General features: G+C 35.1%; 2 protein-coding genes and 1 long non-coding RNA gene across 3 annotated transcripts; 1 reads left to right on the forward strand and 2 right to left on the reverse strand.

The window, feature by feature from the left end:
- Positions 1–5763: 5763 nt before the first annotated feature.
- LOC120117499 lies at positions 5764–23890 on the forward strand. Its single transcript, XR_005515634.1, has 3 exons — positions 5764–5791; positions 6766–6775; positions 23782–23890. It is a non-coding gene; the product is annotated as an uncharacterized LOC120117499 (long non-coding RNA).
- LOC120117496 lies at positions 12170–19406 on the reverse strand. The gene is given in 13 exon segments (XM_039137765.1): positions 12170–12754; positions 13157–13294; positions 13380–13458; positions 13793–13932; positions 13934–14029; positions 14402–14608; positions 15148–15217; positions 15302–15546; positions 15679–15831; positions 16027–16156; positions 16591–16796; positions 16798–16831; positions 16969–19406. Coding segments are annotated over 13 exon segments (3984 nt in total). The 5' UTR covers positions 19254–19406; the 3' UTR covers positions 12170–12553.
- On the reverse strand, positions 23783–27098 carry LOC120117497 (zinc finger CCCH domain-containing protein 53-like). Its single transcript, XM_039137766.1, has 10 exons — positions 26878–27098; positions 26016–26846; positions 25758–25910; positions 25479–25658; positions 25302–25390; positions 24952–25209; positions 24703–24865; positions 24350–24553; positions 24170–24264; positions 23783–24075 (listed from the first exon to the last, which is right to left on the reverse strand). Exons 2-9 carry the CDS (start codon positions 26822–26824, stop codon positions 24231–24233), a joined length of 1890 nt encoding a protein of 629 aa, XP_038993697.1. The 5' UTR covers positions 26825–26846; positions 26878–27098; the 3' UTR covers positions 23783–24075; positions 24170–24230.
- Between the last annotated feature and the right edge of the window lie 259 nt (positions 27099–27357).

Below are 27357 nucleotides of genomic sequence, written 5' to 3' on the forward strand. Positions count from 1 at the left end.
GAAGGAAAGGTAGCATTTTGAAAACACAATAATTTGAATTGTAGACTTTAATTTAATTTATACCATCATGAATTATCCTGGATGGTATAATTGAGTGATTTATAATGTTCATTACAATAAATATTAAGTCGGTCCACATCACTGGACTAAACGTATATTTATATTAAACAATTATAGTACCAAGTCGTCAATAAATTATCCGGTCAATGGCAATTGACAAGGTTAATATTTTAAAATTTTCAAGATCTAAAATCCGAGTCTATATTACTTATGAAAAAATAAGAATAAAATTGAGAATATTTATAAAAAAGTGAGTTGTTTAACAATATTAGTTACCCAATTTTGCCAGCTCATGTAGAATTTGTCTTATAGCAGTGATGGGTGTGAAATAAATATTAAAAAGAAAAGATGGGAGGTTAAACGCACGTGTGTACAAATAAATTTATAAAACGACGACCTTTTCTGCTCTGTCTACTCGAGTCAACTTTCTTTAAACATCCAACTGATTTCTACGGTCAAGATCATTTCAATCGAATCTGAGAGAAAAAAAATGGCATCGTGAGTGACGAGATATTGGAGTTTGGTAAGCCGTGCTTAACAAACATGACGTATATGGTCCAATCAATCAGGCCTAAAATTTTCAAATATGTTTTTTTAGTAATTTTTACTTAAGGAAATAGAAATATAATTTTGTTCCGTATTAAATTCACAATTTAAAAGAAGAAAGTAAATATTAATTGAAAAGTTTTTAATCATTTATTTTATAAGTTGCTAACGATTAAGGCAATACCTTAAAAATGTTGCAGTATATTTTAAAATAATAATATGAAAAATTAAAAATAATGATTATATAGTTTTAATAAATATTTACAGACAACTTTCATATGATATGTATCTAAATTTGAAAATAAAATAGCTAAAAGGGATAATGAGAGGGTAAAATGAGAAAAAGTGCAGATTAAATAGGCAGATATGTGTAGAGATATTAAAGTCTCAATGGGCTTTTATAAATGAGAAAATAACCTTAGTGATAAAAAATGTCTTATAATATACGATTTTAATTAACTTTTTTTGGATTTGCCAAAATGACCAACTAAATCGTAATGTGATCGATAATTCGCAACGCGATCTCCGGTATCGCAAATCAGTTTCCAGATTCGCAACGCAATTCTGACTATCGCATTGCGATTTCCCAAATTCGCGTTGCGATTTTCCTAATTCGCAATGCGAATACGTAAATCGCAACGCGAATTTGGAAAATCGTAATGCGATTACGTAAATCGCAATGCGAATACGTAAATTGCAATGCAATTACGTAAATCGCAATGCGAATCTGACTATCGCAATGCGATTTACATAGCGCCATTCGTATTAACGCGTATTTTTTTTTCAAATTCCAAACACGAATATATTAATATATCGGAACACTGAACCGTCCACAGTATATCTCGTAATCGTAACTTATAACCTAAAACCCTAAATCACAACTCAGTCTCATCTCCATCTCTCACTCTCTAAGGCGACATCCGTCTCCATCTCTGACAAAATCAGTTCCCACGACGATAACAGTCTCCATCTCCGGAGAAATCATTCACGGTCAGAAATGGAAAATCAACAAAATCAACCACCGATGGTTAGTTTTTTTAAATATTTTTATTTTGAAATTTTTGCATTATTATTAGGTTTTTCATATTGAAATTGATGATAAGTTTACTGGTGTTTTCAATAATAGATTAACCATTTCACTTAAATTGCTTATTATATTCATTCGATTGCTGTCAATACTGCTAAATTGTTTAGTCTTTAACCCTGTGAAGTTAGTATTTGTCTTTGTTTTGTCTTTTGGTTGAAGTAATGCAATCCATTCAAGTTTCTTTCAATTTTAGTATTTGAAACCGAGAATGACTATCGCAACGAGTGAACCGCAACGCGAAAATGACTATCGCAATGAGAGAATCGCAATGCGATTTTCATTTCGCGTTGCGATAGTCATTTTCGTGTTGTGATTTTCATTTTCGTGTTGCGATTTAAAGTTTCATAAACTATTCTTCTTTTGCAAATTGAAACTTGAATGAATTGCATTACTTCAACCAAAAAACAAATACTAAATTCACAATGTTGCAAATTTAAGTTTGAAGAATAAACTACTACTCTTTATATTTATTGTTCATATCTTCACAGTGTAGTTTTTGGTATATCTAAATTGGTATGTTTATTGTTTTTGCAAAACTTTTATTCGGCTCAATTGACCTTAAGAAATAAAGTAAGCCTGGCCAAAACAATTGTGTCGAAGCTTTCACCTGCACAAAAAAAATATTTGAGGATACTTGCTTCGAGCCATGGCTGAAAGTACAACATCCGGGTGGAGATGCTATGTTGACCCATCTGTTTCTTCAAACCATGACTAGCGATCTACCAGAGACTATACAACGTCGTGATGAAGAGATATGGTTTGATTTTCCACCGGCGTATATGTGTTTTGGGCGGGAGGAGTTTTGCTTAATCATCGGTCTACACTTCGGACACGATGATGTAGATCGGTACACTAGACATATTACCCGCCTATCATGGTTTTCTTGGGTTTTTCCTGAGCAGTCAACGGAGAAGTTGAATTTACACGTGGAAGACTTGACGAGATTATTGAATAAGAAAAATGGTTTTACTCGGATGGATGACGTCGATGTTGTCTGAGTATGCCTTCTAATACTTTTGCAAGCCGGCTTTTTAGGCAGAGAGGCCCGACAACCTATTCCTAATGATCTAATTAAATTGGTAGAGGACCTAAATGCATGGAACCTATTTCTGTGGGGTTCGTATCTATGGAGAGCTACATGGAATAAGTTGTCGTCTGCCTTTAATGATCGGAAAAGTTTGCGTGGCGATGGTTCCAAATACACTTTGTCAGGCTTTATTTGGGCCTTTAAGGTAATAATTTTTATATAATGTTTCCAAAATTATAATTAATTCTTTAACAATTATTAATGTTTGTTATTATATTGTTTGTAGATTTGGATATTTGAGGCCTTTCCCGCCATGCAGACATATGCATTAAGAACTTCTAATGATATTCCTAGGGCTATTTCCTGGAAGAGGAAACGGTCCTTGCAGCAATGGGAAGATTTACTATCGTATACTACAATAAACAATGTAAGTTAACACAAATACTACCATATGTTTATAAACAAGTTATTACTAGTACACGTTTAACTTTGTTTGAGCTTTTATATTGTTAGGAGGCCAACACTCCATTACAGAGGCTGACACCCACGGAAGCTGAGCTTGCCACTGATTGGTGGCAAGCTAGTAAGCTTTTTTTTTTATGGTACGGATGATGAGCAGCCACCACTTCGAGAGCCATCACCTCACCCAGAGCCATCACCTGATCGACCCGAATATATACCTCCACAACGAGAGTCATCACCTATTCTGTCACATCATCGAGCCTCTTCTCCACCATCACCTCATGATAGGCGACCGGCAAAGATGCCACGACGTTTATCTCCCTGTTCTCCACCTCCACCTCCATGGGATGAGTTAGGGGAGTTACGTAATGAGGTCAATGCCTTGCGTGAGGAGGTCGGTACTTTACGCGATGACAATGGTACATGGCCTGTTGAGGTGTCTACTTTACGTGGTGAGGTAGCAGCTCTACGTGAGATTGTAGCATCGTTGTAGAACGAGGTTCATACTCTACGCAACGAGGTAAGTTTAATATTTTTCATATATTTAACTTGATGATAAATTTACTCGTAATTTCACTTAGATTGCTTAGTAAATTTATTTTGGTTGCTCCCAATACTGTTTAACTGTTATTCTTTAACCCTGTGAAGTTAGTATTTGTTTTTGGTTGTCTTTTGGTTGAAGTAATGCAATCCATTCAAGTTTCAATTTGCAGAAGAAGAATAGTTTACTATCGCAATACGAAAATGACTATCGCAACGCGAAAATGACTATCGCAATGCGAAAATGACTATCGCAATGCGAATTTAACTATCGCAACGAAAGAATCGCAATACGAAATGAAAATCGCATTGTGATTCTCTCGTTGCGATAGTCATTTTCGCATTGCGATAGTCATTTTCGCATTGCGATAGTCATTTTTGCATTGTGATAGTCATTTTCGCATTGCGATTCTCTCGTTGCGATAGTCAAATTCACATTGCGATAGTCATTTGCATATTCTATTCTTCTTCTGCAAATTGAAACTTGAATGAATTGCATTACTTCAACCAAAAGACAAATACTAACTTCACAGTGTTGAAAATTTAAGTTTCAAGAATAAACTACTACTCTTTATGTTGTCATTGAACCTGCACTAAACCTATATGTTGTCCTTTTAAATGTTTATATAAGTGCTTACTTCTGGAATGTTATCTGATGCATTTTGTGAATAATGATATAATAATGACTTGGGTGAATACCGTGCAAGTTTGAAATATATTTGTCTTTATTCTCACTGTTTAATAGCATGTCTGTTTATTTACTGATTTATGTATTAATTTATTTTTAGCGGCCCGCTAAGGTGGATGCTCTACGTCGGGTTTTTCTTGCAAGACGGAGTTCACGCATCAGACGGCGTGCACGTGTCATTACGTCTCCGTTCACCCCAATAGTGCGAAGAATCCGTAAGAAAAAGCCCGACTCACCTGCCATCGTTCAAGAGGCCTCCCCTATCGTTCAACAGGCCCCTATCATCCCTCAAGAGTCCCCTCCCACCGTTCAAGAGGCCACTGTCATCGTTGAAGAGGTCCCTCCCAACATTCTAGAGCCCGATTCACACGGCGTAATATATCAAATTATTGAGAAGCCCCCTCACGTGCCGGACATGATGGATGACTGTTGGCTTTCGTATAAGTTACCGGCCAGTACCATTCCGGCAGATGAAGTGGAGAGAAAACAACTACCGGAAATAATTCTGGATAATACCCTTTGGGCTAAGACCGCAGTTGATTTTTATCTACATGAGCGGAGCCAAGGGTGTTACGCTGACATATACAAACTCAACGATGATATGCATTTGTTGATTGAACGATCTTGTTGGGGTGTATTATTAGGGGTTGAAGACAATGACTATTTCGATGGGGGGTAAGTCTTATATATCTTATATTTCAGTTTGATTAATTTTTTTTAAAAATTTATGTAATTCACTAATATATGTCTTTTTTTTGTAAAACAACATATTGATGCATGGGTGACACGTCTTCTAATTGTAAGGAAATTGAAGAAAAAATATTAAAAAAACGCGACATACAATTATGTCGACGTCTTTTCACGTAGTTCACTTGAAGAATCAACGACAGGAATCATATGTGTTGGCTAATGGACAAGACAAACTTTATCCTGCATGGTGGGAGGTCGATAAGGTTAGTATATTTGTTTAAATATTTTAAAGGTGTTCATAAATAAGTGCACAATTTGAATTATTACATTTCGATGCAGGTGTTTATCCCTGTTTTAGACCGTACTCATTGGCTTCTCGTCGAGCTTCAGCTCCCATACCTAAAGACAATAGTATATGACAGCATGATAAATTACATATCATTGTCTGATTTGAGAGATATGATTAAGGGATGGAGCTCTCATTTGGCTAAATTCTTGGATGCATTTGATTATTGGGCTAAGTCTGGAAACAAGAAGCCAAAGAAGTTCAATGTTACAGTTATCAAAGATGAGACCGCGCCACAACAAACGAAGGAAGTCAGAGGGGATTGTGTTCCTCTCGTATGCATGTGCTTGGAGCGTTTGACGATAGGAAGTACACATTTTCTACCTCCTACCGATAGAGATAGAGGTGCATTAGGCTTGTGGTTTCGGCATTTTATGGCTAGAGCGATATATGCGAGACGCTGCCTACCTGCATCCGCGTTATGAAAGTGTCCATAAACAATTTGTAAGTCAAATGCAAGTGTTGTTAAATATATTTACTCTTTTTGGTTTGGAAATATTTGGTTAAGTAGCTAGAATTCAATAATTTCCTGTTTGTAGGTTTTAGATGTGTAGAAAGTGTTGTTGATTCAATGTTTGGTTTCTGCAGGTTAATCCTGAAGTGAGCTGCGTGAAATGGATGTATGGGTGCAAAAGTTGATTTCATTATTATTTTTTGATTGTTTAATTGATTTGTAAAAGATGATTTTTAAATGTTGATTTGTTTAATTGATGTGTACATAATATTTGTGCTTGTTTAATTGATTGAAATGTAATAGTTGATTTTTTTATTTCAATCTGCATTATGTTGAATGCAAAACAGACTATCGCAACGCGGAAATGACTATCGCAACGAGAGAATCGCAATGCGAAATGAAAATCGCAACGAGTGAATTGCAATACGATTCTCTCGTTGCGATAGTCATTTCCGCGTTGCGATAGTCAATTCCGCATTGCGATAGTCATTTCCGTGTTGCGATAGTCATATTTGCGTTGCGATAGTCAAATGAATGTCTAATAAGTGATAACAACTGAACATATCATAGCAATGTTCAAACTCAAGTTACTAATACATGCCTAACTGAAAATGTTAAAAGCTCACACATAATACAACATTTGCATTTAAAAATCACCTAAGTTAACAGTCCCAAAAGGTGAAGCCAGTTGTGATTGGGATTTTGATGAGGATCCATATTTTGGTAGAGGAAAAGATGATTGTGATGGCACTGGTGATCCACATGTCAACCTTGTATGACCACTTTCCTTGCACCGACTACATGTCGATCTCTTCTTCTATTCACCCTTAGACGGTATACGATCATGACTTTTTTGGTCGGCCAGGTAGCCTTCTGTCCATGGCTGGTGGCAAAACTGTTTGTAAGTCATCTGGTATGTCCCACTCAGAAGGATGTGGAATAGGGTAGACAATCTCGCCATAAGTCTGTCGATTTACTTCTGTAGTGTAGCAATCCATAGTGTATGCGCTTGAATCATCTTGGTTTAGATGAAGAGAAAATTTTATAACATGGCCACACGGATAACCAGATGTTTGCCATTTCATACAACTACGCGTCTTTGCATTTAGATCGACAAGCCCATTTAATTTAATATCCAGTATTTCAAATAAAGTGTTTGAACATGGTTCAACTCTCCATGACGTTGACTTCACAACACGTTTCGTTATCTTTTTTTCTGTCCATGGTGTAACACAATGTTCCAATGTTCCTGTAAATTTAAATAAATAATACTTAGTAAAATATATGATAAGTTACGAATTTAAAGAAATAATACCTGCATGGTTTCTTTTCTTGTAGTACCACTGTTGAATAGAGGCTCGAAAAAACTCCATTAACATAGTAATGGGTAATTTCCGGGAATGACGACTTAGAGCGTTGATTGATTCTGCACTATTAGACGTCATGAAACCATATCTTGCTCCAAGTTGATGTACTCTTGACCATCTTTCAAACCCGACATCTTCTAGTGTTTGAGCACACTGAGGCAAAACACGTCTTAAACAGTTTATATGCTTATTAAAATCCACTTCCCGATAAGCTTTTACAGCCTTCCAGTATGTCCATTTGTGATTTTTTATACCAGCAGACCTTGATTTTAGATTTCTATACAAATGAACACCACAAAGTCCATGAAAAGCATATGAGAAACACCTTCTAACAGCGTTGTCAATTGAGTTTGCCCTATCGGATATGATTGTCAGATTGCTAATAGGACCTATGCAATCCCTAAGATGCCCCATAAACCATGTCCATGAATCAGAGGTTTCAGATTTGCCAACCCCGTAAGCTATTGGCAGTATCCCATTGTTAGCATCCATGGCTACTGCTAATAAGTTTACTCCAAGGTATCGACCTTTTAAATGTGCTCCGTCAACTATAATAACTGGGCGCATGCAATTAATAAACGAACGAATCTACAAAATCATATACACAAGAAATATAATCATTTAAATGTGAAATGCATGTAACTAACAAAAATGAGTCAACAAAATTATATTGATTTACTAACCGCAACACCAATGGCAATAAACAGCAACTCATAGCGTCCATCTCTATCTGTTTTTGATATGAGTTACCGACCCAGGATTTTTCAGCTTTAAATTGTGACAATAAGCCGGCAGTTGGGCAAACGATGCTTCTGGCGACCCCCTCAACAATTCCAAGGCATAACATTTGGCTTTCCAAGCTTGAGAATATGAGATACTAATCTTGAACCGAGCATTCATGTCAGTCATAATTTCATGTCCCCGATATACCCTACCATTCAAAAACATTAACTCAACCAGAAAACCACCCAACACCTTTTTGTTTGCCTGTCTATGGTGAGGAAAAACTTGGGTTATTGAACATGTATTATTATCAATAAAAGTCCTAACTTGAAACATTTCGTAATCTTTTATCCTCTTTGCAATCATACGCCACATACAGTTTTTGTCAATCATACACCTTGTTTCGAAACGATCTTTGCTTGATTTGTTAACTTTTAGTTGATAGCCATCTTCCACACATTTCGTATACAAAGCTATCTTCAAGTCTTCCTTTGTATCAAAACAATCATCTTTCTTGATACGGATAATTTTTGTGTAACAATCAACTGCTATCTTTACCAACTCTTCTTCCGGTATCTGAAGTAATTATGGCATATTCCAGTTATACTCCCGTGACATTTTCTTCGGGGACTTTTCTTTGGGGATTTCTTCTTCTTCTTCTTCTTCTTCAGTGTTATATGAATTACATAATAGATGTTCAACATGTTCATTTACAGTCGTAACTTCCTCCTCATTATCATCAACAACATCTTCCTCGGCAACGGCTGTTTTATCATCAAAATTCGGGTATTGACCAATATCAAAATCATTACACGCAGGGTCTGTTTCTTCTTCTGAAAAATCATCAAAATCCGAGTATTGACCATGATCAAAGTCCGGGTATTGACCAAGATCAAATTTCGAATACTGACTAGTACTCACAATTTTTTCTGTTGGCTCATCATCGTCTAACTGGTCAATACGAAAACCGGAATTTGGTGCTGAAAGTTGATTGGGATTTGGATTAGGGAAAGGTTGTGGGTTCTGAGATTGTGTTTGATATTGGAAATGTGGTAAAACAATATTTGTTTGGTGATGAAATTATGGTGGAACCATTAAATTTTGAGCACCATAAACTGGGGTTGAAAAACTTAGTTGATTACTACCCGCTACTGACCCAACTTCACTACTTCTAGGTTCAACAACATACAATGTAACATCATCACTTGAAACACTAATGTAAGCAATGAATCGTTCAACATCTTCATTGTCGGTTAACAAATAAACTTTACCATTTCTCTGATAAGATAGCCTAAATCCACTTAGGGGCTCTAAATTCAATTTATTTGCAACACGTAACATTAGAGTTTCATAAGTTAACTTTTTTAATGACAGTTTTAGTTGAAGATTCATGGGTAAAGGCATATTTTGTAAAACACCATGAACATTCTCTCATGACCCTCCAAAACACAAATCTATCCAAACATGATCAACATTAGATGATTTCATTATTGTAAATTAATTTACTAAACAAACGAGCTGCGAAACTAAAACCTGTTGTCGGATGGGGAATGATGTCGTTGGATATAGGAACGGATGTCGCCGGAGAGAGTGATAGATGGAGATGGAATGAGTTGCGATTTAGGGATTTAGGTTATGAGTTGATGCTGCTGCGTAGTTATATACCCAAAACATTTGTGTTGCGAAATTAAAACCTGTTGTGAATTCAGAAATCGAGTTGCGAATTTGAAATTCAGTATTGCGATAGTCAGAATCTCGTTGCGATTTACATATTCGCATTGCGATTTTCCATTTCGCAACGCGAATTTGGGAAATCGCAATACGATAGTCAGAATCGCGTTACGAATCTGGAAATTGATTTGCGATACCGGAGATCGCGTTGCGAATTATCGATTGCATTGCGATTTAGTTGGTCATTTTGGCAAATCCAAAAAAAGTTAGTTAAAATCGTATATTATAAGGCATTTTTTATCACTGAAGTTATTTTCTCTTTATAAATTCCATTTTGGATTCACACACTATCATGTTCGTCTCACCCCTTTCACGTTCATTAAACACAATAAAAAAATTAGAAATATTGTTCCGATAAAAGTAAGGAACATTATAAATCACTCAATTATACAATAATAAAAAATTTAATCAACGGCATTTTTAGTAGTATAAAACAATCACTAAAATTTTTAAATAATTATAAAATGTTTATTAAAATTTATCAAACTATTATAAAATAATTCTTAAACTTATCAAAATTTATGGTTATTTATCGTTACAAAAAATTATTTTATAACCATTTAATAGTTTAATGACCCTTTAACAATATTTGAGAATCCTTAATAAAAAAACACCACTTTTGCATAATTCAATAACCTTTAATAAATTTTGTTATTTTAATAATTATAATTAAAAAATATTTTATATATAATTAGACTGATAAATGAATAATCTTTAAACATACATATTACAATATTTACAAGCGCTGAAATTTCTCTTTAGAATATCAAAATTTTTGCATAAATCAATTTATCTTAGTGGTTAAGGAGATTATTTTTATTTCTATAGATCCTAGATTCGAGCACCATAGACTATAAAATTATTTGAGATTTCATTGTCAGATGATTTAGAATCTTTAAAACATACATTACTTATAATCACATTAGATTAATTAAAAAAATCTTAAAACTTCTTGTAAATAGATTTTTTTTTGTTTCAACGCATACAATCCCTAGACCCATATCCCTCACTCTTCTATATGCTTTAGTTTTATACTTCGAAATTTATTTGAGTTTAATTGAATTGGAACTCTAATTAAATTAATATTTTTATTTTTATTTAAAATTATATAATTCTTTATTATTCGATCCAAGTATAATACATTTTCATTATTTTCTTAAAAAGGTACGATATATTAATAATCTTTAAATTATGTTAAACTAACTTTTTAGTTAATATTTTTTTAATATTATAAAATAATTAATACATCGCAAATTCTCAGGACAACTTATTTTGTTTTCTCAACACTGTTGTATAAGCCACCAATATCGTCTCATCTCACGAATCGGACCACTTGTCGTTATTACATATATGAAAAAATTAACTCGAATAAAGGAAATGCACCACACGTCGTGGTAGTTTTATTTCGTAATTTTAAACTAATTAATTAAACTAATTTGATGTTTTATTATTTGATAAATTGTTTTGCATTTTTGCATTTAAAAATAATAATAATAAAGCTGAAGTTTTCGTCTTGATGGGACCACAATGAGTTAGAGCACGACTTGTGTCTTTTTCCCCACATTGACAGCTCATCATGTTTGATAGAGGGGACCACACACTGGTTTTGCCCCCTCACTCTTTTAAGTCTTTGTGCAGGGTCGTTCACGTTTTTTCGAGTGCCACGTTGGAATGTTCTTTGTCCGACACGTTCACTCATACCCCTCACGTTCCCGTCTCCCTTCCACTCTTCATTTCAACCATTTCTTCTTCTTTTTTTGCATTTGGATTTCAAGTTTGTTTTATTGGTTTAATTTATAGGATAAAATATATTAAATGTTATTGAACAATTTTAAATCATTTATTCTAATTATCATTTTTTAAAATTTAAATAATTTTTACATTTATTAAATTATTTTAGTATATCATTATAATATTATAATAATTGTTAAAATTTTATAAATTTAATGATCATTTTATAACAATTTGATAAATTTATATAATCGTTTTATAATAACTCCATAAATTTAATGATTTTTAAAAATCTAATAACTAAACAAAACCATTCAACAAATCACTTCTAATAAAGCTAGCTCAAAAGTTTATTCCAACATATTATAAAAGCAAGTAAATGAAATTATAATTTACTAGTAAGATTGATGTATTATGAAATATACGAAAATGACATCGGCCGATAAAAGATATAACACATGTCATAATTTAATTGGTTGTTAAAATATCCAATTTGAGACAAAATTCAAGTATCAAATCGATTTTTTTTAAACCAAACTCAGTTGCCAATTTGTATAATAATCTTTTAATATATCTAAAAACCAAACAACATACTGTAGGTCGAGCAATGGCAAAACTTGTAGGCAAACTTTGATTTCAGAAGCTGAAACAAACTGTAGACAATCAAAGCTTCATTTCTTCACAAACAACAGGCAACGAAATCAATCAAACAATCAATCAAGAAAAGATGGAATAATGCATTTAAGTAAAAGTAAATGATACAAACTCTGAGGAAGAAACCGCAAAACCCTTGAAGCTTCCATGGTAGCATTTATTTCATCTCAATGGCTTATATTCTTTCACCCCTTTTTCTTGATGACCAAACAACGTCCTTGAAACAAAAGGGCTTTCAGATTTATAAGTTTCAGCTTTGTTAGTTCAAGTTTTGTTGTCATTCACAAACTGTTAGTTCATGTTGCTGGCATTACCCCATCATTTGCAGCAAGGCTTTTTATTGGTACTCCCTTCGTCTAAGAACACGCCTAGTTCTTGACAGTGGTCAGAGTGAAATCCGCTCTATGGAGTTCTTAATCCGTGTCTGAATCCGTTAGTCTTCATTTGTCAAAAGAATCTGTTCGATCTAGTGGCTTCTGCTCCTCTGGAGGTTGAGTAGCCATATGCTCTTCTGGTTTCCCTCCATGGTTGCCTACTTCCACTTCTGTCTACTGAATAACTCTGAGCATCAGTAGCTGTTCTGGATGTGCCTCCGGTATGTTTCTTTTGCGCATTCCTCGACTCCTCTTCAAAATCGTACCTTGAGCGCTGCAAGAAGACATGATTGAAACCAAAGGAAAATAAATATGAAGATACAATTAGAATGCTCGTTGGCATATGACTTTGTGAAGAGTGACATGCAAAGTAGAGGAGGAACATGCGTAAAGTTGTATTAGCCTTCACTTTTAATCTAAATAATCCGAGATAATCAGTCAATACACGGAGCAGTTCGACAGAGTTTCTCATGTATAAAGCAACTAAGGCAATACCTAATTCATTTGAGGAACACATCAAATTTAATCGAAGAAACATGAAATGGTGATAACAAAAAGGTTTCACTATTTTATTCATAGAGGAATTCCTATTAAACCAAGTTATTTGGATTCAGATGCATCTTATACGGATATGTAACCCGACATATAGGTATACTCCACATTTTACAAGTTTTACCTTAACTGGGTCTGAAAGTATCGCGTACGCCTTTCCAATTATCTTAAATAATTTGTCAGCATCCTTGTAGGCCTCTTCTCTTATCTCCTTCCAAAGCCTGTCATCTCCATTTTCATGTCTTACAAGGGATTGAACAGCCTACATAAATAAAAAATAAAAACAAAAGCTTGTCAGATTTGCATGAACTCCTTGGAATATGCATGACGAAGCAGATATAAAAAACCTTGTCAGGATGATGTCTAAGAGCAGCTTTCCGATATGCCTTCTTAATATCAGCTGCTGAAACAGATGGTTTGACCCCCCTGCCATTACAATTAAAATAAAAAATTTGGCAAATTCTAATATGGTTCTTGATCCATAATCCAAAAATATGGCTCCGAGAAAGCTAAATAGATAACAAAACATTGCAAAACTTGCTACTTTTCCTCTGCTATATTGTCCAATAAAGATGACTACAATACTTTAACTTCCCATGGTGAAATCTAACATTTACAACCCCGATAATAATATTTGAAAAGGTTTAAAGAAAATTTAATATGATATTAATCCAAAGAAGTGGCCTCGAGAATCTATATTCATATGAACCTCGATGCATTCTAGACGCCAAAAATAATGACAAATCAATTATAAACTTACAAAATCAGATAGAAATCCAGAGGGACTTCCTTTTTGCCTTCTTCCTTAATTTCAGAAAGCCACAAACGAGCTTGTCTCAAGTCATTTGCCAAGTTCTTTGGTCTGTCAGATGTTCCAGATTGATTGGTCTTTGTTTCCATTTTGATTCATGAGAAGAGAAATAAATCTTTCAATATCACTGGCTGCTTGCCCATAGTCTCTAATCATCTCATATAAAGTAGCTCGTCTAGAAATCGCCTGCAAAAGTGTAAACCAAAAACTATATTACCAAGAGGAAAAAGTACCAACGGTCTTATCAGGCATTAAAATTTACATTTCTTAATTCCATAAATCACTTTCTTAAATATAGAACCTAAGTCAGCACAACAATGACACCATCCAGGCAGTCCTACAAATTAAGCTTGAGAATGTGCGTAGTAGCTAGGTTTAAATTCTCCAATTTCATATTTTACATATGATGACCATTTGATTTGAGATACTCGTTTTTCTTTTTCAATCATAAGGAAAATAAAATGGACTTAGCTTCATCTCTCAATTCAAATTCCTCCCATTTCTTCTAAACTCATATTCATATGCATGGGCGTAAAAGATATCAGTTTGCAGAACAACCTTCAAATAATTTCTATCAAGTGCTATGGCAAGGCTGCAATCAGCAATTGCATCAGTGAATTGAACCAGAGCTTTATATGCTGCAGCACGATTGCAGAAACAAATAGCTGCAAAAGGCCGGGACTCCATATTTCCTGATAAAGCAGCAGTATAATGTTCGACAGCTTCTGAGTGCCTTCCGGATTGATATGCCTTATTCCCTGCAGCCTGCAGATAGAAGAAAAAACTAAATTTTGATACCTAACTTTTTTATCTATACACCCATAAAGCAAACGAGACTTCTGACAAAAAAATATAGTTGAAAGAAGACACTAGTTTTCTAGGCACCAGTTGGATCTAGTTACAAATTCTGAGTACTAGTTCCACTTCAGGATGGCAGTGGGGCATTTTGTTATCAAAAAACAATTATGCTTTAAACTCGTAGTTTTTCAAGACCATTTTTTCTTTTATATTTAAACACTTGTTTGCCTTTTGGTTCTGAAAGAAAAGAAAAATAGCAGTGGAAGCAAGTTCCCAATAAAAGCCAACTCAATGAATATTTCAACAATTTAGGTAGCAATAAAACTTTGGAAATCTTCTATAAGCAATGAGAAGAAATAATGCTTCTACATGTTGCATGCTCAAAAGTCAACCACACTGCCTAAAGAACAAAAATAGCAACCACAGAAACAAAAGCACAATGTCGGGCAGAACTGTGCATGAACTAGTAAATGCTTCTAAGCGCAAAAGGTATGTCAAGGAAATACCTTATGATTCAAGAGCTCGCGGACAGTGGCAGCCAAAGGAATTGATGTTTCCAAACTGTTGCTTCCATCCCTGGACAGACCCAAATTGTACTATACTGTTGTATCACAGTGCATACATCGATGTATTGAATGAGTGAAGGGCACAGAAGCTTACCTATCCTTGGAGGATTGCAATTGTTCTTGCTTCTCCAGCAAAGCAATAGCCTCTTCAAGCTTTCCTAGATGAAAGTAAGCTTTGAAGATCATTCGGCACCGCCAAATTCTAAAAGTTAAGTCCTTTGAGAAGCCAGAACTATCCAGATTGACCATTTGCCCATTGCAATCAAATGATAACGAATTCTTTTCAGCCAAATCAAATGTCTGCTCACACAGCTGAATTACCTCTTCATATTTGTGCAGCTGCAAGATTACAAAAAATTGTTATTTGGTTCCAACAATCCACCTGAGGTTCAACATATGCTTAAATAAACAATAAACTATCTACTTTCACATGTTCCACATTTAGACAAGTATATATATGAATAAACATACAATGAAAAGGGCTTCTGCTTTCATTTCAAGTAATTTTTCCGAGCACGAGCTTATTTTCAAGGCCTCAGCAATTAGTTCCAGAGCATTCTCGGCATCACCAGATGCTCTTCTTTGCAAAAGTTCAGCAGAGCGGTGCATGTATTCAGACAATTTCTGTAATAAAGGAAACCAATCATCAGTCACATTATCATCACCTCAAATAAACCAGCATTTTTTCATTTGTTTCTAAAGAATAAACTGCAAATCCTGATTAATGTTAAAATTAAGACCACGTAGAATCACCTGAAGAGAACAAAAAGGGGGCAAGAGTATATTAGTTTGCCTCAAAATAATAATAACAATAAGCACCTGTGACTTTTGCAGGCCATCAGAGGCTTCTAATGCAATTTTTCGGTCCACGCAAACGTCAGTTCCAGACTGTACGCACTTCCTGAAATATTGCGTCGAGTTCTCAACTTCTCCAAGGGCAAGGTAGCAACTTGAAGGAAAAGAATAAAGAAAGAGGCCCATGTTAGGAGCTATAAGAGAAATCCAATAACAAACATGAATCAAACTAATACCAAGCTACCGGAACTGGATTACAACACAGAGCTCCAAAGAGAGACAGATATGTAGGAAATGGAAAAACATAATTGGTAATTTAACTGCCTGGAAATGCATATTTATCACTATAAAAGGGCAAATTAAAATGAAAGGTTAAGATTAAAATAAGCACCAGAGAAGAAACTGTAAAAAGTTAAAAAAAAAATACTCTATAAATCCTCATAGGAAGACTTTAAAGCAAAAATGAATTTCTCAATCTTGAATAACTAAAGTGTATAAAATAATTTATACAGTTGAAACAGAATTACATACAACTCCAGAACAGTGGCGAATCAAATTAAAGAAAATTAAACAAATGCAGAGCCTTACTTGGCTGCTCTAAGTTGAACCCTTGAGAAGTTGGGATCTATTGCAATAGCCATCATGCAATCTCCTAGAGCATCTTTCATTCTTCCAAGAGACATATGTGTAGCTGCACGGTTGCTATAGCACAGCATCAGTGCCTGAAGGCAGCTTTTAGATGTCTCGCTAGCAGGAATACAACTTATCCCTTGTGTATAATATTCCTCAGCTTTTGGATGAATTTCCGTTTGCATAGGCTTGATTTCCCCTGGTATATACAAGATGGATGTCATCAAATTACAATAAGGATCAAATATGATCTATATGAACCAATGGATTATTAGTCTACTTAAAAACAATATGTTTTAAAAGAATGAAGGTAAATTATCAAAAACGAATAATAACCTTAATCGCCACTTTTCACATGATTCCTGAACTGCATTGCTTTCACCAGTCAAATGAGGTTCATGTTTGATCTCTGGTCCTTTGTCCGACACAGAATTCACTCCAACCTTGCTTTGCAAAGTAGATAAAATTGTTTTCTGGCCTTTCCAGGGAGATAAATGCACTGAAACCCCAGGGTACGGAGAAAACTGTGCAGAGGATGATTCACAAGGAATTCTCACATTTGAACTGCAATAAGGAGTATCAAAAGAAATTTTAGCCAAATTCTTCTTTCTGTTGTGGTGTATTGGCGATGATGTTTGACTCTGAGCTGAAGAAGATGCAGCAAAGGTGAAGTCACACCCACTTATATGTTCTGGAATAGAAGTGGAAGAAAAGTACATATGGGTGTCACTGTCTTGTCTCTCAATATTTGTTCTAGAAGTAACTTTCTTTTCAGCTGAGATAAGAGCAATATCACTGTTATCATCTATCTCCTCAGCAGCAGATATAAAGCTTTCGGTTTCAGCCCCCGACACAGAATCTTCTTGAGGAGCTTCAGTAGCAACAGCTTTATCAAAAACATCACCATGACCCTCCATTTTTATTTCCTCATCTTTCTCATCCCCTTCATTTATAATCATATGCTGTGTTGCAGCAACCAGGTCCTCATCTATTGCATCACTTGAAACTGCTGGTTGTGAACCACTGGATGCAGATTTAACCCAATGACTGAAAGACTCATCTGAAGCTACAGAAGATTCTCTGGAACATCGAGTATCAGCTAGGGTCTCCTGATATGGTGAGACATCCATTGGTGAATAAGACTCAGAAGCCTCTGCATCATCTTTTGCACCAGCTTTACTGGAAACAATGTCTGGTCCAGGCCATAGTTGGACTGGTGTAGGGTGCTTCAACTTTCCTTTCCTTCTCTTGACTGTTGTGCTTTTACCGGTTTCTTTTTTGGCACTGAATTCTAATTTCTTATTTAGGCCAAAGAACATATTTGCTTGTGTCTGTGGAGTTTTGAATTCTACAAAGGGTGTGTGTATAGGATCTTGTTTAGCTGTGAAACAAAACTCATCTCTCTTTTCTGGTTTATCAGAACTCAAGCCAAAGGAACCTACACCAGGCTGGAAATGCATTGCACTGGCCGAAAATGAAGTTGGTAATACCGTAGCTCCACCAGGTCCAATATTACTTTTTGGTTGATCAATATGAACTTTACTACTTGGATATAAACCCGGTGTTGCTGCCTGGAAAACAGATTCTTTGTGAACTAAATTGCCAAACCCTTCGAGCTTCTTATCATCCAACTTGGCGGTTCGTACATCCTTTCCAAAGATTTGCGAAGAAGAAAAAATCCCGTCTGTTTGACCAGTAGAATCTCCCGTTACACTCCCAATATTCAACTTCCTCTCCATATCAGTTGACAATACCTTTTCACTTTCCCCACCAAGTTGACGTGATCTTTCACCACTCCTAAAGACAAAATTACCTCTCTCATTGGTATTGCTATCATCAGACCGCTTTATGTTCAAATTCTTAATCCGGTCTTGAACTGCATCTGTTGAGCTTTCGACAGAAGAATCGCTGCCTTTTCCACCCGTAAATACAAATACCTTCTTACTTCCATCATTGACGTCCTCACTGCTTTTAATATTCAACTTGTTCTGCAACTCATTCTGAAGTTCCTCGGTTTCCACACCTCTTCCAACATAACTATCGACATTGCTATCATTCCCATTGCCCTTATCACTCTTCGAAGGGTCCTGAATGTTCAACATCCTTATATCATCCGGAAGCTTCAAAGCTAAGCTTTGATCATCTAAACCCCAACTCTTCCCGATTCTCAAATTCCTCATTTCCTCCACAACTCCCCCCTCTAAATTCCCACCCAAATTACTCCCATCAGATGGGATAGGGCCGGGAACACCGGAAACATGCCAAAACGAATTGAAACCGTGGCCTACCTGGGTTCCTAAATTGTCTGAAGAATTCAAATTATTGGGATTCAATTGCTTTCTATTTTTGACAGACTTTGGCCTAGCAAGGACCGCCGATTGTCGTTGTAAGGAAGGTGTATTGAAGCTAAAACCGGGATTATTAGGGGTGGAATTCGAAAACCCAGAATTAAAATTACCTTGGAAACCAAAACTAGAAGATGGGTTCATTTTCCCTAGTGAAGATTCCAACTGATAAACAGAAAAAGACCCAAAGGAATTCAATGTGAAAGGAACGGAAGAAATCTGACCATTGGGTGTTGAAGAAGCTGCTCCTCCAGGGTCTATTAACGCGGGCGACATGCCAACATTGGAATCATCAAATCCAACTGCTATCCATCTGTTCGGATTGAAAGATCGGATTCCTTGATTGATCAAAAGGTCGCCTGATGGTAAGGTTGTTTTTGGGGTTTTATTTCATTGATGAACAAAAACAAATAAATGAAAAATAATCAAATAATGCAAGGTCTAGATAAAGATGGGTCAATGTTAAATTATGAATTAAGGGTTTTTTTTTTCTTTTTTATTGTAAGTAGATAAATTAATGCATTCATATTTCCCATAGTTTCTGGATGAGAATCTTTTAAATCATGAATTTTAGATTAAACTGGAAAACATTTAACAGAAAAAAAGTCTTTAAAAATTAAAATTAAGTATTTTATCGATTAAATTTAAATTTAAATTTAAATTATAATTTAGTCTCTCGAGTATACCTTTTTATATCTTATTTTTTTTATTTCAATTTGTCTTCTACACTCATTTTTATCTCATTTTACTTTAATGTATTTTACTTTATCGTAAAAAAATCGATTAATAATGTGACAAAACGATATATTACTGTTGGACACCGATATTTTATTTTGAAAAAAGTTAAGGAAAATATAATTTAAGAGAAAAAATATTTTAGACTGCAAAATGGGAGAAAATAAAGAAATATTGATACTCTAAAATTATTTAAGAAATTACGATGTTTTCTATAGTAAATATCAAAGTCGTTTTCGGATGTTGACTTCTTGGATAAATTTAGATAGGGACTAAACTGAATTAAAAAAACAGATAGAGATTAAGTTAAATGAAAAAAATGGGAATAAAATAAGTTAATTGATATATAATTTTGATATCAATTAATTATGATCAAAGATATGAACCATAGTTCTGCAGACAAAAAACAAAGGGTTGCCCAACATGATTGAAGCTTTAGCCTATTTTCCCATTACACTTGCCCCATGGGCCTTATGTTTTGCTATTTATATTTTTCTTTAAAAAACTTTATTCAAATTTCTATCCATTTTGCAATTCTCATCCGTCCTAATTATAATAATCCGTCTATTCATATTTTTGATGATCTTGCCCTCGTGGTATATTTACATGTATACTCCTTCGCCATTATGATTTCATATCTAAAAGTATCAAATTCACTCCAACATTACATTTCCCCTATTCTGATCTGATTTAGTAAGTACGGCACGATGATATTAATTATTTAAATCACATAGACATCAATTTAAGTATTATCAATATACTTTTATGTTGTTCATTAAATTAGGCTTTTTAGTGATCATTTTACTCTAACCAACCATTAATCAAATATTCACCCATCTCTAAATTATTACCTACCATCTTATTTGAACTACCGTCTCCTTCATCTCTCGTATCATCCTCAATTAAATGAAGATCACCATCGAACTCGTACTCACCTCTATTCCTTTCATCATCAAGCCCGGACAGTCATCCCTAAAACTTTCAACAACCTTACTTGACAAATAAAAAAACAACCATCCGTTGCAGCAGGAGGGGGAAATGGAAAACAAAAGAAGAAATAAAAACAATAATAAAAAAAAAAGAAACTCACCTTCGACATTGGTGAATCTCCAAAAATTGAAATCTTTGACTGAGGATCATAGCGGTAGAAAGGTCACTCTTAAGGCATGGAACAATATACCTATGTTCAGGCTCTAGTCAATGATAGGTGTCAGATAACACAAATTTGAAATATTCAATGGTAGTTTAAGTTTGAAGTGTTTTTTATCAAACGAACATTAGATTTGTAATCAGGAGAGTGAAACGAGTTTAATGAAAAAAATTTAAGACTCGACGACCATTAACGACGATGATTGATGGTAGTTGGAATGTCAAATGGTGGAATGGTTGGTCATCATAAGCGGTGACCAAAATATGGTTTGATTTAGGCAGAAGGAGAGAAAATGAGATGAAAAAAAAGGAGGAGAAAAGTAAATAAAATAAGAAAAAAAATGGCTTTTATAAGGTTGAAAACGATGCCATGTTGATGTAAAATTTAATTTTTGTAAGAACCTATAACAATGTCATTTTGATCCAAACTACCATGTCATCCCAGTCTTCCTAATTTAATGGTAGAATAACAAAAAAAATAAAAATTTTAATAATCAATTAAACCAAATGATCAATACATAAATAATACTAAAGTTAATGATGAAAAATGTAATTTACTCATTTTTCTTTTTTTATATAATTGAAGATTACTATCTTAACCTTGAGGTCGTGGGATCGAGTCCCACGGAGGGCATTTCATAATTCGGAGGTCTCTTACGGAAGCTGCTCTCAACCCTGGTGTTGGGGGTAGCCTACTATCTTACCTCCCCCTTACCCCATATATATGGGAAAAAGGGACAGCCATTTTTTTTTGAAGATTACATATGAGATTAGTATAATATAAAAACCCAAAAGAGGGTAAATGATTGAATGGGGCCCTATCGAAGAAAAGTTATCATGGCTTAAAGCCTAAGTAGGAAATGTTGTAGCTGTGTACTAATTTTGATAGCTGTAACATTGTTGTCCCCCACAAACACACGTTACCATCTAACATATTTGGTATTATTTAAATCAAATAAGATGAAATGTTATGCATGTTTATATTTTAATTTTAAAATAAACACTTCAAATATAATTTTCATAATTATTCTAACATCTTACGAACAAAATAGTTATCAATTTCAAAAGAGAAATTATCCTAATTTTCAAGTAAATTTAACCCAAACCCAAAGATAACTTTTTTAATAAAAAATACAAATATAATTATAACATATTTTCTTTGAGTGCTCTTTTGCTATTAATATTTGGAAAGCCATTCTTGGTCGTTGCAGGTTGCGTAGGGAGGTGCAAGAAGTGAGGCTTGTATCTTAATTTGCTCCATTCGGGGAAAAGGAAATTATAGGAATTTTTACGGGTATAGGCAGGGACTGAGGATATATGTACAGTTATTCGGGAGATTGTTAGAGCTACGACTCTCGACGAAATGTATGGATAGTTGGATTTTGTTAATACTCAATTATGTATAGATTGAGGGTTGGATTAAGCTTCGGTTTTGATGCTCAAATTGATTATAACACCTTGTGTTACATATAAAACTAACACTTATCCCAAAAATTGATTAATATATTTAAATAGTTATAACTATGATAATCTATTAAAAATGAGAGATTAGACTTACAATTAAAATATTTTCATGCTAAAATTTTAATAAGTTCATATATAACTCAAACATAATAAAAATTAAAACTAAAATCCAAAATTTTTATAAATATGAATTAGTAAAAGAAAAAAAAAAACAAATCAATATGTAATAGTTTAAAAATTACAAATCATGCCATTGAAAATTAAATACTGATCACCTGAAATCCAAACCATTGATAATAGTATAATTGTTTTGATTAAGACAAGGTGACAACAATTGACTACTGAGTTTAACAATAAAAAGACAGACTAAAATAATCAGAAAACTCGCTTTCAGATTTGGCACAATATTGCCTATATATATAAAGTTAGCCAGCTAAGTTGCATGAAGATTGGGGCAAATGATATAGACCATGATATCTATAACTTGAAAATCAATACGAATATATAATTTAATATGAATTTTATTTTTTTTCTCTAAAATCCTTATATTTAAAAGTCATCTTCATACTCGTATTTTTAAAATGGATTTTTTTTCTCTTTAAATAATTTGAGATGATTACAGGATAATATATGTTCATAATTTTTTTAATCATTAACAGCGCACACTTAACCTGTAAACTCAAAACCTTAAGACAAAGGAAAAGATCTTTAAATAATAGATTTTACTAAACAAAACATGTAATAAATGTTAAAACCACCAAGAAAGAAGGGGGCAGATTTGCATGTGTTAATGTGGTAGGGGGTCCATTAAAAAAAATAATGTGGTAGGGGGAGCAATTTGAAATAAAGGTTGGGTGTCCATGTAGCACAAGCATTTAACGCATACTGTTACATGTAGACCAACATGGTTTAATACTATGCTAAAAACAACATTAGGGTACCAACTCCCATAATCCCATGCAAAATATTGTCGAATTCCACCGTAATCAATTAATAAATTATATACGAGAAATATTTAACCAAAAAATAAAAAGGAATAAAAGACAAAATGAATGCCATACAGATACCACTGATGTAAAATTGTCGGATCCCTCCCCCATGTGACAATGTGGCCCCTTGCCCTAAAATCTCCTTTAATCACATGATTCAACCACCTTTGTTTCTTTTTCTGAAAAACATTTTCATGTTCTGTAATAACAAGATACTGTCAAACTAAACATTAACAATAAAAACATAATAATAAAAAAACGAGGGTCAGAGTTTCATCTCTTCTCCTATAGGTCATTATATCAGTACAAGAGTTATTTTTATAATATTATCATCCATACAGGTTTCATTCATAGATCCTTTTGTACAACTCATTTTGTAAAAAAGGATGGTAAAAAGGGTAAAAACACAAAGAAAAACAGTAGCTATTACAGTATCACATAGGATAAGTTACTACTAGAGCAAGAAGCTTTATATTGAACTGTTTTTGCTGTGTGGTCCAAGCAAAGAGAAAGACCCCACTCCCCTTAAACCAGTTCCGCTGTCCTTTACCTATACATTTATGTATTTTTATTTCATGGTGGTGGTGGTGGTGGTGGTGGTGGCGGCGGCAGCGGCAGCAGCGACGGTGGTAGTGGTGGTGCAATCTTGTCTACATATCTTTTTCTTCTTTGTTTTTAGGTATGCCTTTGGCTATACAGCTAGAGGATTGCTCTATTTGTTCTTTTTTTCTTATAATATTCTTCTTCCTTGTATTATCTTTCTGCAAAATGTTAGAAAAAGAACAACAGTTTCAGCATCATGAAGAAAAAAAAAACATTAAATTTGGACAAGCATTTCCAACAACCTTAACTTACCATGGCAAAGTTAAGTTTTCCTCCTTTGCTGGGCATGTTGAGAGCTTCTACAGCTCCTTGGTTACATTCCGACAGCGCCTTGCTCGGAAGAAAATCTTCATAGCCGAATGAAAATATCATTAATTAGCTTCCCTTTTTTGTCTTTGGAATTGTAATAAAGGGAAAGGGTTATGTTATTACCTAGGGAGTTGTAGAAAGCATGATTTAAGTGAAGCCATATTGAGGCCGGAGGTGTTGGCCAGCTGAGGGTTACCGTTAGAAGATGAGGCCGAACTCGCGGTTTTGTTGTCGGCCTCGGTAAAAGATGTAGTGAAGACGGTGAGGTTATCCCCGGTCGATTTCTTAGGTGATGCAAACAGGTTATCCGGGAGAATATGCTCCAAGCTGTTCATATGACAAAAGCTTTTATCAATAATGCCAACAAAGAATGAATATGCATAAGCATCCGTTCAAAACGATCACCGAGGTTTCGGAACGTGAACATTCTGTTTCGTGTTTTGGGTATCTACATCTAAATGACATTCTTTTTATACCTTTCGGGGAAGTCGTTTTCTTCCGTGTTGACTTTCTCCTTATTAATAGCATGTTCATTGTCGTTTTTATGATTACACGACAGATTAACTTCCTCAAGCAGCTTATCCGCATTGGCAGCAGTTGTCAATTTGGGAGCAGCACCAATCGGGCTAACACTGTTATCTGTAGGACAAGCAAAAACAAACCGAATTGAATAATGGAGCATTGAAGTTATTTTTTAACTGTTCTCAATAATGTTAATATGTAACCTTCGGTAGTTTCTTGATCGAAGACATCGGATGGAAAAACACGCGCTTGATTGGTGGGAGTACGGGAAACGGTCAGCGAAGGAATGGGAGAGCCAGTGGACAAACCAGGATGGAATTGAGACGGGTGATGGTTTTTGAAGTCCAACAGCTGCAAGTTCATCAGCCTCCTTCGTTGAAGCTCCATGGCTTGCTGCAAATCGGCCTGCTCCTCCGATTTCTTTTGCAACATCTCTTGAGTATTGTAAAACATTCTTGATCCTGAACAAGTTCAAATCGAAACGAAAGAAAGCTAACAAACAAGTACTACAATTCCTGATAAATGCAAGTCTAGTCATTCTTTTTTTACTCACCGAGATGGAGATCAAATGGCTCCCGGGAATCCACCGGGGTCGGACTTGAGCATGCAGAATACTCTCCTCTCTCCAATTGTTGTTGCTTCCTAATCAATAAGATAAAATCATATCAATGCAGACAGAATGCAAACATAGAAAGATCTAACAATGGAACAAAAAATCTAGAGCTTTTACTTCTCTTGGACTTTGCCCTTCTCCTTGTAAGGCTTAACAAGAACACGAGAATCGCAGACAAAATGTGGGTTCCCTTTAGCCAAAATGAGCTTCACCGTCTCAGGATACATAAATGTAACAAACCCAAACATTCTCTTTTGCTGGTAAGGTATCCTAACATCTTGAACAGGTCCATAAATGCTATGAAAAAACACAAACAAACTTAAAATTCAACAATGGAAGCTCAAACGAGAAACAACAACATTGGCCGACATAAAGAAAAGAAGCTTATAAAATTACCTGAAGTAATTCGAAACATCTTCTTCTTTGAAAGTACTGTCAGCAGGAAATGTCAAATAAATCTGTCTAGAGCCTGGATTGGATCCCATTTCGGGTCGGCTCAGCTCATATTTGTGAAGCTCATCTCCCATCATCAATGCTGCCATTGCCGATCTGCCGGGAAAATAAACAAACCAATGGCAATGCCATGATAACGAGTTCAAGAAACTAAAGAAAAGTTATAATAAAACAAAGACAAACTCCATGCATTTCATTTACCTATGAGTTTCATTTTGTTGTTGCTGTAGAAGGAAATTAACACTCTTGTTGTAAGGAAAAGAAGCAGCACCGGGCACGAACAGTGAAGCCGAAGCAGCTAGCTTTTGTTGCTGTTGTTGTAGAGATTTCGATCTAAGCAGCTTTTGGAACTGTTCCAACTCGTTCATGTTAGTAACGGATTCAGCAGATTGATCTCCATGGATAAACCTACAGCTACTACCGTTCTTACAAAACCCTCTCGCAAAGTACAAACAAGGCTTGAACCCAAGCCCAGAATTCAGATCTTCAGCTCCTAAACCCATCCCTGGAACCGAGAAACTCCGCTTGTGCAAAGGAGAATCAGTGTAACCACCGGTTGGACTAGCTATTGAAGCCAAATCGAGCCTCGGGTAGAACAAATCTTCGGGCTTCGAATCGTTGAGGAATGAGAGATGGTCCTGGAACTGGTACTCACCGACGAGTTCATTGCTGTTGACGATACTAGCACTCCCATTAACGACACCGGCATACGAAAGAGGCGGGTTTTCGAAGGCATTGCCGGGGATGGACAAAGGACTCGGCCTTGAAGAGAAAGGGGAAGGAGACGAAGGCGTGGAAGGTGTTGGCGGGTTCGAAATGGAGAGTCCCAAGTGGGTTTTGGCCTTGAAGATCAAAGAGTGGATGAGTGCTTCGGGTCCCAAAGCTAAACGTATCATCTCTTTCTCGCCTTGGTCTTGAATGAGAAGATAACCCATGATTTTCGAAGTATTTTCCGGGTCCAAGTTTTGGATCCGAGAAAACACTATCCTCGTTGCTTCGTATGACTCCATGGAGAGAATCTCAAATACCCAGATTTTCTTTCTGAAGAGAAAAAAAACCTGAGCTCAAAATGCTGAAGCTAAACTAAACCCACTCTAGGGAAGAGAAAATAAAGAGGATAAGAGAGAGAAAGGAGTGGACTTTGCTTTCAAAAAGGCAATGATGGCGTGTGTGGGGGTATAATATTATATTTTTTGTAGAATTATTACGAAATCAGTACACAGAAATGCATTGAATTCAAGCTCAGTTTCTCTCCAAACCCACCAAAGAAATTCAAGGGGTGGGGGGGAACAAAAGCTTGGCGGAGAAGAAGACAGATGATGATGAAAAGGTGGGTTTTTTTTTAATGTTTTGATAATTCTGCAGATTTTCTCTCGCTGTCTTTCTTAATTTTAAGGGAAAAGAAAAGGAAATTTTGGAAATTAGAACAACAAGTTTTGATGGCAACCTTGGGAGAGTAAATTTCTCTAAATTCCTTTGTTTTTTTATTTAATTTTTCTAAAGAAAAAGAAAATGTTACTTTATGGTCTTAAAAATTGATTGT

Source organism: Hibiscus syriacus, unplaced genomic scaffold (assembly GCF_006381635.1).
Source record: "Hibiscus syriacus cultivar Baekdansim isolate YM2019G1 unplaced genomic scaffold, ASM638163v2 tig00110320_pilon, whole genome shotgun sequence".
In the NCBI taxonomy this organism is placed as follows: Eukaryota; Viridiplantae; Streptophyta; class Magnoliopsida; order Malvales; family Malvaceae; genus Hibiscus; species Hibiscus syriacus.